General features: G+C 53.7%; 1 protein-coding gene and 1 long non-coding RNA gene across 6 annotated transcripts in view; one reads left to right on the top strand and one right to left on the bottom strand.

The window, feature by feature from the left end:
• The window catches only part of CTCF (CCCTC-binding factor), a 37,282-nt gene extending 31,405 nt beyond the window's left edge, over positions 1-5,877 (bottom strand). For 4 of the 5 annotated variants that reach the window (XM_040571452.1, XM_040571449.1, XM_040571450.1 and 1 more), the window contains exons 1-2: positions 5,816-5,877; positions 978-1,127 (exon numbers count right to left, since the gene is read on the bottom strand). Coding sequence is in view for 1 of the 5 variants with exons in the window: in XM_040571448.1 (XP_040427382.1) it covers positions 978-998 (21 nt within the window). In the remaining 4 variants the exon portion in view is untranslated. The remainder of the gene's footprint in view (positions 1-977; positions 1,128-5,815) is intronic. The other variant, XM_040571453.1, reaches the window with a different exon arrangement.
• A 291-nt stretch (positions 5,878-6,168) lies between these two features.
• On the top strand, positions 6,169-9,080 carry LOC121076835. The gene is made up of 2 exons (XR_005823743.1): positions 6,169-6,399; positions 6,431-9,080. It is a non-coding gene; the product is annotated as an uncharacterized LOC121076835 (long non-coding RNA).
• The last annotated feature ends 3,111 nt before the right edge of the window (positions 9,081-12,191 follow it).

The following is a 12,191-nucleotide window of genomic DNA, read 5'->3' as shown; positions in this document are numbered from 1 at the left end:
GTTTATCCATTAAACTCCAAAACGCAGTTTAGCCACTGCTTTCTAGGATACCATTTGCCTTGATTTAAATTCAATTGAATTTCCTCGTTCCCAGGTGTATAGCTTTACATATGGCAGCCTTAACACACACATTTGAATGACGACCTCACAGTCACGATTGCTGCCTTATCACTGTTTGCCATTCATGAACCACAATTTTATCATGAAGAAGTTTTAAATTGGACTAACACAAAAACAGTAATGAAAAATTGTGACAAGTCCCAGTTTTTGCCAAACCTCCCTGGAAACTATTCTGTCTTGTATAGCCCTGAACTATTCTTGACCTATCCTGAACTGCATAGCATTTACTGACTTTGTGTAACAGTTTTTGTTTTGTGAGTTCCTCAACACAGAGGTACTTTTACAAAAGTCAAATAGTAAATGTAACAAGCTCTGGTCTCCTGAAAGCCTTCTTTACTGGAATGAATGAATTACTTTCTTGTTAACTACTAGGAGAGCTGGCATTAATGTGTGTGCACGTGTGCTACCATCACGCGGTGCTGGTCAAAGACCCACGGTATCTCACATGTCCCCACAGAGCACTACATCACTTGCTGTCATGTTCATCTGCTTCATCTCCTTTTAATACTGCTGTATCAGCATTTCTCCAGTTTCCTGGAATTTCCTTAGTATTCCAAAGTACATCATCTATGCAATACTCCTTCCAATACTACAGCTAGGAAGGTTCCAGTGATCAAAGTGGAAAAAACATGCTGGCCAAAACAAACATCTTTCTCCCCTCCCAATGTACTAACGTACTTTTATTTTATTAAAATAATAATAAAAAAAAAACAGGAAGAGGAATTTCAGAAGCTGCAACTTATTTCTAAATACCTCTAGAGGGAGTAAGGATTACTGTGACTTCCCCATTAAAGTAACTTGGTCCAAATACATAACAAACGTTACTTCTCCTCTAGCTTACAGATAGCTTACTTTACCTGCTGATGTTTCAGAGACATACAAGCTTCTAATCTTGATGCATATTAGTACAGACAAAGGTATATTTCATGCTCCAAACAATCTGTGTTTTGGCTTCCGTTTTGTTAGCATTTGACAAGTTCAATGATGTCAACATAAATTTTTAGACTCTGGGGAAAAAAGAAGAGAGGTTAAATAAAATTTTCAGTATAACCCAAACTTAGTTCATAGTCTCTTTACTCAGCCTTTACATTTGGGTGGCTTTAAAAACTTCAGGGCTTTGTTTCTGTGGCAGAGAAGTAAGAGGATGCTGTCAGCTGACCAACAAAGTAGCATGTACCTGGGCCTGTGTATATATATGTGTGTGTATATATATATATACACACACACACACACACCCCTGAACTGCAGGATGCAAGGCAAGTACCCTGTAACACAGCTCGCCGCACCGCTACTGCTGCAGCGGTCCTTGTCTGCGTTACCTGTCCAGGACATCCTAACTGAACGCTGCACATCTTGGGCTTTTAAACATACCCAGCCTAGTCTCTTAGCATCAGCTCCATACGACTCACAGCACACCAAAATCCACGGGTAACCGATGGTAAAATGTAGGAGGGCTGAAACTGAAGGGTCCACAAAAACGGACCTTCACATAAAACGTGCAGCTAAACATCTGGGTGACAACCTTTAATTGCATGCTCATCTGCAGGGATAGTTACAGAACAGCTCTTCAGGAACCCATCCTATCACAGGTCTCCCAAGTAACGCACGTTAACACCACAGTTCTTGAGAACAGCCTCCGTACTATTTCTGTATTTTCACCCTCAAGAACCATAATGGAAAGACATTTAGACTTGATAGCTTCCAAGTTTTTATAACACCGAGGAAAATTTCATCTTAGCTGTAATTTATATTACACATCAAAATTGAGTTAGTCAGTGTACCTGAATGTTAACATGACCTGAAAATAAAACTCACTACCCACCTTTTATGTATTCTACCCTCCTTTTCAAGGTTATTTTTGTTAACCAAAAAATACTGAGATCACCCAGCTGAACAGCTATTTAGATTACGTATTAAGTATGTCTAGAACAAGCGCATGCCATACAATTCCTGGAGAAGGATGGATTATTAGCAAGAAGTGGGAGAAGCAGCAGAACAGAGGGTTGGAACTGAAATTAAAGCATCCTCCAGTACAAGGAAAGGCAACATCTGAGTTGTATTTTCTATAAGACAAAGATGTGAAATTTCAGAAAAAAATATATGTATAGAAAAAACACAAAAACAGTGTTGTGAACCATTTTTATGAGCAGTAAATATAGTCTGAAACAAACAATAAAAAACGAAATGGGGGATTTAATGGATTTCATGGATCTACACGTAAAGACCAGGTAGCGCTGCAGAGCAGCAGAGCTGGACACCGTACTGAAATGTCAAGGTTTAGCACAACAAAGACTGGACCAGGCATCTGAACTAGAGCCACCTGGATGAACAGAGGTTTACAGTTACACAAATAAATCAGTACAGTTCAGTAAGTTAACGCAAACAAAGCCACCAAGTCGCAGGTTTGGTTTCTTTTAGCTCCGCTGTGGAAGCTGAAGACTCGCAGCTCAGTCGACACACGCGCAGGTAGCAGCGGGGCCACTCCTCATTGCAAGCATCTCTAGAGCACGCACTGTGATCCTAATGCTCTGCCACTCCCTCAGGCATCCCATCTCTGGTGGACAGAGGTAAGAGAAGCACAAGTTGCCAGGAAGGGAGAATCACGAGTTATTATGCGAGGGTTTAGCAAACATAATCAATGGGTAGAAGAAAGAAGCCTTGAACTTTGCAATGGGATGGCGTCCAAGACAGCTTTAGCCTCTCCAGCGTGGCGTCCAAGATGCCAGCGAGATGTCGCCCTCCCAAAGGCTGGAGGTTGCATCCTCCCCAACACCCTGCACTGCAGCCGATGCCCGGTTGCAGGAAGCGTACAGCTCTGTTCTCGCTTGTAGGCAGGCTCCTGGTTACACCAAATGCCAGATACAAGGCCAGGAAACAACTTCCCTAGTAGTAGTCAAGAAGGCAGGAGGCTGCTGCAGCAAGGAAGAAATTGGATTCTCCTTCCTCTATCCAATGGAACAAGGCTTGCTTCTTTGGTACTTCTGATGCCCTAGGTCCATCCTCACAACACTAACTTCGGTCTTGGCTTCCTCCCTGCCTAAATTACAGGTTTTTTTTTATGTATTTTCCCCATTGGGTGCTTGTTTATTTTCTTCTGTTTTTTCTTTTCTAGAGCTAACATAGAAAAAGCTGTCCAGACAGAGCAGGAAGAGCTATCCAGAGCTGAGAGCTCACCACAGCTCGCTGTTACAAGAGATGAAGAATTCGCCTAGGTACAGAGCATAAGGGCGAAGGATCACTCTGGCTCCGCTCAGAGAGCAGATTAGCCTAGCAAAGCCCAACACCTGCCTTCCAAAAACGTTAGTAGGAAAGCAGGAGTTCTTGGCTATGAAGTACTATAAGGAAGAAAAGAAATTCCTAAGCAAGCGAGTAATCATGTATGATTCGATTTTTCAGATAAACACTAAACAAACACAGAAATAACACAAGTCAGCTTCTGGCATTTTTAAGACAACAACAATGGCACCACATCAGGCAGGTATCAACCTGCAGCCACAAAAGCTGGTAATGATACACAAATTAGTTCATATTCAAGATACAGCCTGCTAATACCAAAAGCAGTTCTTGAAATAGCTCTCTCCCTTGATAACAGCGTAGGCATGAGTTGCCAGCGAGCTTAACGCTGTAGTGACAGCTCCCCAAACTCTCCCTGAATCGGACACGACTTGCTGTATATTATTTCAGTCGTAGTGCCACTTGAGAGTACAAGACCTGTAATTTAGCGCCTTTTATTCTGGCGTTATTCCTCAAAAACATCCCACAAAGTGTTTCATGAGCATTAAGGAAACCACTCTGTGCATCTTAACGATCTTTCTCATGTATACTATAAATACAGAGGATATTGAAATTGAATTAGTCCTATACATCCAGAAGAAAAGCCAAACAGAGGTAAAGAAAATCTATCACCCTAAAAAATAAAGGAAGGCACTGCTTTGCCCTTACGCTCAAATTGTTGCTTCCTTCAGTCTTAATGATTTGTTCTGTACTAACGTAAAAGGTTAGATGCGTCTCATGAAAGAACTACAGCTTGGATACAGCGCAGAGCTATTTCTTATACCCAAAGGACTCCTGCAAAATCAACAGGCTCTGCATAACTAGAATAAACTGCAGAACCTGAGAAAATGTTTACACTTCCTGCACTGAAACAGAAAAAAACACATATGCTGGAAGCAGTAAGCAGAGTATTTCAGATACTTTTAATGACACCTCTGGGGTTTATTACCAGAATTCAGCAACTGGCAGGAGGTGAAGAACGGCTATGTGCTTATTTGAGGGAGGGGAAAAAAAAAAAAAAAGACTGGGTAAAAAAAAATAGGAAGTCACAAACAGGAAAGCGAGCTCATTTTCACCAGCAGGCAAGTCCTAAGGATTGCATGAAGCAGAAAAAGACGAATAACAACACGACAAAAACCCTGTATCAGAGTCATTTGACACAGCTAAGGCAGGGAGAAGCATGATACTGCCTAAATCCTTGTACTGGAGAAACCCAGAGTTGATGCAGGGAACAAAAAGCAAACTGCACGCAAAACATGTGCGATTTCCTCTCCCGCATCGCAGGAAGGATCAGGCTCTGCGCTGCCCCCCGCAGAACAAACCCACGCAAGACGGGGAGGCGAAAAGCCTTTTCGCAGCGGGCTTTCGGCCCCCGGCTCCGCCACCGCGGTGCCTCGGGGAGCCCGGCGAGCCGCCGGCAAACCCCGCGGGGGGAAAAACCCGCTGCGGGCCGGACCGGGGGCAGTCCGGGGGGGGGGGGTGGGGGGGGGGTGGGGGGGGGGGGGGGGGGGGGGGGGGGGGGGGGGCGGGAAACCGGGGGCAGCCGGAGCTCCCCACGAGGGTCCCGGGCCGAGAGGCACCGGAGATGGAGGGGGGATGCGGGGTGGGGGGGGGGGGGGGGGGGGGCAGCGGGAGGGCAGCGCGGCGAGAGCGGGCGCCCCCCAGCCGCGCCGTGCCCGCGTCCCGGTGCTGCATGGCGCTGCTCAGCCTGCCTTGCAGAGGGAGCTCGAGTCCCGCTCTGCGCCTCGCAGCGCCTCTCACTCCGCAGCACACGCCAGCGCAGCGAGGCGGCGGCCGGCAGGAGCGGGGACGCGCCGCCGCCGCCGCCTCGGGCCCGCGGCCGGCAGCCGGCAAAGGACGGCGAGGGAGGCCGGGGGCAGCGCGGCGGGCACGGCCCCGCGGAGGTTGGCGCGGGGGGGACCGGGAGAGGGGCCCAAGGCGGCGGCGGGGGGGGGTGGGGGGGGGGGAGCGGAGCGGGCCCGGCCCGGGGAGGGCGGGGAGGAGGAAGGGACGGGCGAGGAAGGGCCGGGACGGGAAGGGAAGAGAAGAAGAGGGGGGGGGGGGGGGCGGCGGCGGCTCGCGCGGCGGGGAGGGGGCGGCCGTCAGCCCCGGCGGGGCGGCGGCGGCGGAGACAAAGGAAAAGAAAATGGAGGCCGCGGCCGGCGGCGGCCTTGGGCCGGGCGGGGGAAGCGAAGCCCCGGGGCTCGGGCCGCAGCCCAGCGCCGCGCTGTGGGGAACGGCGGCGGTGGCAGGCGGGCGGGCGGGCGGGCGGGCAGGCGCCGGCCGCGCTGGGGACGATAGAGGGAGACAAAGCCCCCTGCTTCCCCGGCGGCGGCCGCTGCGGGGCCCCAGCCGGAGCGGAGCCCCATCGTGACACCTAGAGGCCGGAGAAAGCGACTGCAAACCCCCCGCCGCCGCTTACCTGCCGCCCGCGGCCCCGCCGAGCTCGACTCCCGGCCGCCGGGCCCCGCCGCCGCCCCGCCGCCGCCGCCCCGGGCCCCGCGGAGCCGCCGCGCCCCGCACGCCCCGCCGCGGCCGCCGCTAGCGCCCAGCACCAGCTCGCGGTTTAATCGCTCCACAGTCGCTTCGGACACAAAATGGCGGCGGGCGGACGGAGTGCGCCTGCGCGAGCGCGGCTGCCGCGGCCGCCGGCCGGAGCGGAGAGGGGAGGGGAGGAGGAGGGGGGGGGGGGGGGAGGAGGGGACGGCGCGCGGGGAAGCGGCCGCGCGGGGCAGGCTGGGAGGGCGGGGCGGGGCGGGGTTGAGGGGAGGCGGGGGGGGGGGGCCGCGGGGCGCGCGCCAACTTCAAACGCGGGGCCGGGGCGGCGGCGGCGGCGTCACTCGGGTGCGCGCCTGCGTGGGTGCGTCACGTGCCGCCGAGGGCGGGACGGGCTGAGGGGAGCTCGCGCCGCCCCCGGCCCCTGAGGGGAGGCCGCGCACGGCCCCGGCCCTTGGGTCCCGTGGGGGTCCCTTAGGTCCCATTAGGGTCCTGTTGGGGTCCCCCTGGGTCCCATTAGGGTCCTCTTAGGGTCCCTTAGGTCCCATTAGGGTCCTCTTGGGGTCCTCTTGGGGTCCCATTAGGGTCCTCTTGGGGTCCCATTAGGGTCCTCTTGGGGTCCCATTAGGGTCCTCTTAGGGTCCCTCTGTGTCCCCTCAGGTCCCCATGACCCAGGGCTGGCGCCAGCCCCAGCCCCCCTGCACCTCCCCTCAGCCTCTCCCCAGCCCTCAGGCCCGCCTGAGCAGGGCAGCGCAGCCCCTCAGCTGCTGTGGGGACAGGAGTGACCCAGGAGGGCGAAGCTGGGGCAAAACCCTAAGCTGATATTCGTGCCCATGCCAGGGAGGGGTCTGTAGGCTGCGAGAGGGGTCCTTTCCTTAAGCTGTGTGAGGAGTCAGTGATGCTGGCTTGAGTTAGGGTGATTTTGTAAATCCCAAAGAGTTACAGGAGTTAGGGGGCATTTTCCCAGTGGTTTTGAAGCTTTCCAGGCTGGCAGTCAAGCGGAGCGTGCTGTAGGAGTGGAAGGTGGCGCCTGCGGTGCTGGCTGTCCCACAGGGAGCTTCTGGGGATGCTGCTGCAGGGACTCTGGCCCACCAACACCAACTTCTGCCTGCAGCTTTCTCCTGCTGCCCCCCAGAAGCTGGAAGCAGCCGTGGCACCCGTAGCACTGAGTGTGTTGTACGTGGGTGTGGTGCCTGTGGGCCCTGCGTTGGGATGGGTCTTGATTTTACATCTTAGTTGAGTTTGGAGCGAGTGGCCTGCAGTGAAAGGTAGGTGAGGTTTCTCTGAACAAGTGCAGCTTGCAAAAGTGGAGAAGGTGGTGAGCAACGGCACATCCTTAAAAACTGTAGGGGTTTCTGCATCCTTCATGCTGTGGCATTTTCTGCAGTTTCCTGTGGTGATGGATCTGGGTTTAACAAGTTTTCTCATCTCCAGTTGTGTTGGTTGAAAGGCAAGCTGAGAGGAAGAGAAATTTCTGTGAGCTCATGCTACATCCCCTTTTTATTTTCTTACCATTAAAATGTGAAATGAAGTGAGTGTAATGAGTTAAAGTACTAATAGTTTAAGATGCAATGGAACGAAGCTGCATTTCTTCCTCCTTTTGTTTACCTATTGTTCTCTGGGAGATGATAAGGCAGGGAATTCAGAGAGAAGACTAAACGTAAAGAAACCTAAAGACAAGCTCTGCTTCTACGACCAAAGAGTTCTCATGCTGATACAGTTGAAACGGTTAACTAAAGTCTTGCCCCAAATTTTCGCCTTGTGAGGTGTCGTTGCAGCAGAGTAGAAGCTGTTCAACAGCCCAGCCTTAACCCCAACCTGCTTAGCAAGTGACAAAAATATCAGACAAATGCAGCATATATTAACACGTATAAACAGTGCCCTTAAATCCTAGCCCGAATATCGCTCGCGCCTTCTTGAGCTGTGTTGCAGGGGGTGAGAAGAGCCTGCCAGGCTGCTGCTGTGTGGAGAGAGCTTGGCCGAGGTGTTGGTGAGCGAGGAGGTGAGGACCTGCGTCTTGTTGTGCCCTGGCTTTGAGGGCTTCTCTCACCTCAGCTCCCCCAGTCCTTGTGCTGGTGGCAGGGCCTCAGGGAACACCGATGCCCCTCTCAGGGCTGTTGGTAGCTGAGACCAAGATCACTTTGGAGGATTACGACACCACCCGAGTCCATTAATGCGTTGCAGCAGGGGAGCTGTGGCATGGTGAGCAGATGGAGAAGGCGAGCTGCAACTGGTTGGGTTGCTGGGTTGGGGCTCTGTTTCTTCAACCTCAGCTGGAGGTGGAAAAAATCAGTGATAAAGCGGTGGCAAAAAGTGACGGTTACAGGAAGTGAGAGGGTGCAGCCCCCAGCCGTGACCTCCACTGTCTTAATCACTTGAGAAATGTGGAGGATCTGTTAAGATCACTTCTGGGGAGAAGAGGTTCTGCAGTGTGAATTTTTAAAAGCCGTTTTATTGTAGGCTGTCAAGCCATCAATTCTTATTTTGGGGAGAACGGCGTATTTTTCAGCTATAGCCATAAATCCTACTTTAAGCTCAAAAACATAGCTCGGGTGTTACTCAGTGTGGAGAGAAGCACTAGCTGTAGGTCAGGTCACATCTTACGTTCCTTTAAACACTCATACCTTCTGTTGATAGCCATCCTATGACAAATGTTGCTTATCTTTTGTATTAGGAGTGCCACTGCTTAGGAAGCAGAAGTTCTCGCAGACACCACCTCCTCCTGGACTTTCCTTGTCAGAAGCGTCAGAAACCATCCCCAGCGTGTGCTGGGGGGCCTGACCTATTGGTCCCGGATTCCTCACTTGGAGGCGCTTTTGAGCCGATTTGCAAAGGACTCAAACCTGTGCAATTCAAGCCCCCCACACCCCAGCTTCCACCTCCTGAAAACCATCCTCCTGGCATCTCTGAATTAGACACCCAGAGGCAGGGGTTGCTGCCTGGAAAGCTGTCCGAGCGAGGCCTTTCCTAGGGACGGCTTGCCTGGGAGCAGAAATGCAGGAGCCGGAGCTGAGGAGCGCCCAGGCGCTTTGATGAGGCCCCGGCTGAGCTCAGCCCCTCATTTCCTGCTCCTCACAACTCTGTGCTTCGGTCGCCCTCGGTCTGTGTGAGACTGCAGGAATCACCCCTGTCCCTTAAACAGGGGAGCGGGCGCATTTGGGAGCTAGCATTAAATTCGGCTTTGGAGTCTGCCTGGAGCGTGCTTAGGTCTGTTTGTGAAATGCAGCCCCAGCTGTCACCTCAGGAGCGGTCCTTGGAGAGCAGGCCCACAGTGCGTGTACCCGACAGCCCTGCGAGGAACAAGGCGGTGATCTTGAGGGGGTTGTTGCTTTGCTGGGGCTAAATGCAGAGTGCTGAGCTGTTTGAATCGTTTCGAAGTGCCTTAAAATCTGCACGTAGCGAATGCCTTGGAAACGCGGTTTCATACAAGCCTGGGATAAGGTGGTAGCTCCAAATCTGAGCCTGCTCAAGCAAGAGTATCCCAAACGACAATCCCACATCCCCCTAAATATGGCTGAGCGTCAAGATTTGAGTCATTTCTTAGGCATGAGGGTCAATCAGAGCTTGTGCCACCCCGAAGTGGCAGTGTCTGCCTGGGGTTGTTCTGGCTGGTGCTCTTGGTGTCGCCGAACCCTGAGCAGCTGTGCCAGCCCTGCTGGAGGCCGTGTTGGCTGGGCGGTTGTTTTCTGCTGGAGATCTGCACGGGCTCCTCGGGATGCTGCCCTGGGAGCGGCGGGTAGAAGCCGATACTGCAAAGTGGTTCAGAATTCATATGCGCCCCTTTAGTTGAAAAGCAAACAGCAGTAAATGGGGGAAAGGAAAATCTTTCTAGATCCCAGAGCACATGGCTAATGTAACCATGACAGAGACACCCTCCCACAGACTGCAGCTCACACAAGAAAAGCAAGTAGCTGCAACAGTCATTGGTGCTGCCGAGTGCACGCACGTCTGAGAGAGAGAGAGGTTTTAAGCGCTGACACAGATTTGGCTGACAAACGTGGTGCTGGAACACTGTCTCCTTTGAAAGAGCAAACATGCTGCTGCAAAATGTGCTCTGCGGCGCAGTATCCATCCCCGTGTGCTGGGAGCGGCACGCGGCGAGCTCGTCCCGTGAAGCGGTGCGGTTCCTGCACGAGGGCTGGAGGACACGTGAAGTCCTGGAGAGGAAAGTTTGGTCCTCCCCCTCCTTTCAGGCAGCTGCTTCTCGTGACGGCTGCCCTGCTCCTCGGCAGCCCTCAAAAAAAAAGGCGAGCAGGACGCAAACTGCAGTGAGTGCTTTACGTGAGTGCTGCCCAAAGGAGAAGACTCTTAGGAGTTTATTCCAGCTAAAATGGTGGTTCTGCATTTCCAGGTGACCTGACAGTGTCCGTGGGGATGGACATCACCAGTAGGTCCTTGGGTGATGGAACAGACCCATTCAGAGCAAGGGGCTGGGAAATACATTCCTTAAATTACATTTTTTTTCCCAGATATTCTTATAGCCCCCGAAATACATAAAGAGGTTCTTCCTAGGAGTTCCAGAGGCAGAGTCATTTTGTCCTGACGTGCAGCACCCTGCCTGCCCTGACAGAAGGCTGCTTTCCTGCCCAGATCTCTGCAGCCAAGGTACAGCTTATCCTGGAAGGCGGCATTGTGCTGCAGGGCCGGGGCTAGGGCTTGGCAGGGCAAGGAGAACACCCACGTAGATGAGTGAATTGAACGCATGGCTCTGGCCACTGGAGCACGGGGCTGTTCTTATTCCGAGGAGTTACTCAGGGGGAAAAGAAACAACACCAAAGATAGAAGTAGTCTGGGCCACTTTCCACCTCCAGGGTGCTCTTGTCCTCAGCTGATTTCCAGCTGCAGCACGTGCCAGCCGGGACCCCCGTTTCCACCCTCGCCGCTGCCAGCGCGATGCAGAGCTTTGGGAGGAGCGCCGTGCTTTCCTTCTGGGGCTCGCGCAGCCCCCAGAGCAGGCTGAGGAATGCCAAGCTAGCGCTGCCGCAGCAAAGTGCCTTTCCTGCGATCCTGTCTGCAGGTGAAACCACATCCGGAACGCTTCCTCTGAAAGCAGCTCCCAGGCCCGGACAGGCGCCAGGCTTTGCCGAGGTGGTGCCGTGTCGGCTTGGCGCTGCTCTGTACCACGCACCCAGCACAGACCTGAGCGGCAGAGACCAGCCAAGAGCTGCCCGTGCCACCAGCTGGCCTCGCAGGCTTACGGTGCTCACACAGACCCCAGTACGAGACGCCCGGGTGCAGCATGCACCTCGCCTCTGACTTGGTGCTTCCAGCCAGTTACACAAAGGAGTTGTTCCACCTGGGACACCCAGTGCACCACCACATGCTGCCATCCCTTTTGCAGGCCCCCTTCCCAACAAGGGGACGTGCACCTCTGCTACCAGCCCCCTACTGAAGCAGAGAGAAGAACCCCAGAGCCTAAGCTCCCTGGTCCGTGTGGGTCCCTGCAAAGGCAGAACTGGCAGGTGTGGAAGGGGCAGGTACGAGTATGTCCAGCAGGATGAGCGCTGGGGCTCTGAGGCTGCCTTGCAAAGGGCCGTTAGTGAGGACAGAGGACCAGAAGGCTGGGACTTGCTGGGAGACCCAGGGAGGTGCTGACGGAGCTGACCGTGGTGGTTCCTGCCTCTGCTGCCATCGGAGGAAACCCAAGAGGTCCCAAATCCCCAGTGGGGATGGGTTTCGAAGCCTAGTCCAGCTGGGCGAGCTCTGACCCTGGCTCCATTGCCCGGGATCCCGCCACAGGCACAAAACAGAGTAGAAACCAGGGCTGCCCCAGGAGTAGTGACAGCGCTCCAGCGGGAAGCATCCTGATTTCTGGGATGTCCCCAAGCCCACCGTGCTAGCAGCCACCACCTCCCTTCTCTGAGGGCAGATCGTGGTTCCCTGTGCTGGGCACCACTGCTGCTGTGACCCTGCTCTGTCTGCTTTGGCATGCCCAACTCGTGTCACCTGGGTGAGGCTTCCCGTGCCCAGCAGCCAAGGTTTTGCAGCATCTCAGTAACTCCTGCAAAGCTCAGGCAGGGTGGAAACTCCTTCCGCTGCTTGAAAAGAGACGCCTGCTCTCCTCTGGGTGAGGCCGAAGGCCAGTGTCAATCCTCAGCTTGCCAAACACTCGAGAAACACCCAGCTGAGCCCAGCTTTGCCGGTCCAGAAGCATTCCCCTGACAGACGGCTGAACCAAGGTGCATTTGCAAAGACAACACTGGAAGCAGTGTTTAAATCACCACCGTGACAGGATCCCTGGAGGGCAGGACAGCACGGCACACGGTGGGAGCGGGCAGAAATCCCAACTGTCCTGCGAGACC

This window comes from Cygnus olor, chromosome 12 (genome assembly GCF_009769625.2).
Source record: "Cygnus olor isolate bCygOlo1 chromosome 12, bCygOlo1.pri.v2, whole genome shotgun sequence".
Taxonomy (NCBI): domain Eukaryota; kingdom Metazoa; phylum Chordata; class Aves; order Anseriformes; family Anatidae; genus Cygnus; species Cygnus olor.
This window is presented reverse-complemented; position numbering and strand designations above follow the sequence as displayed.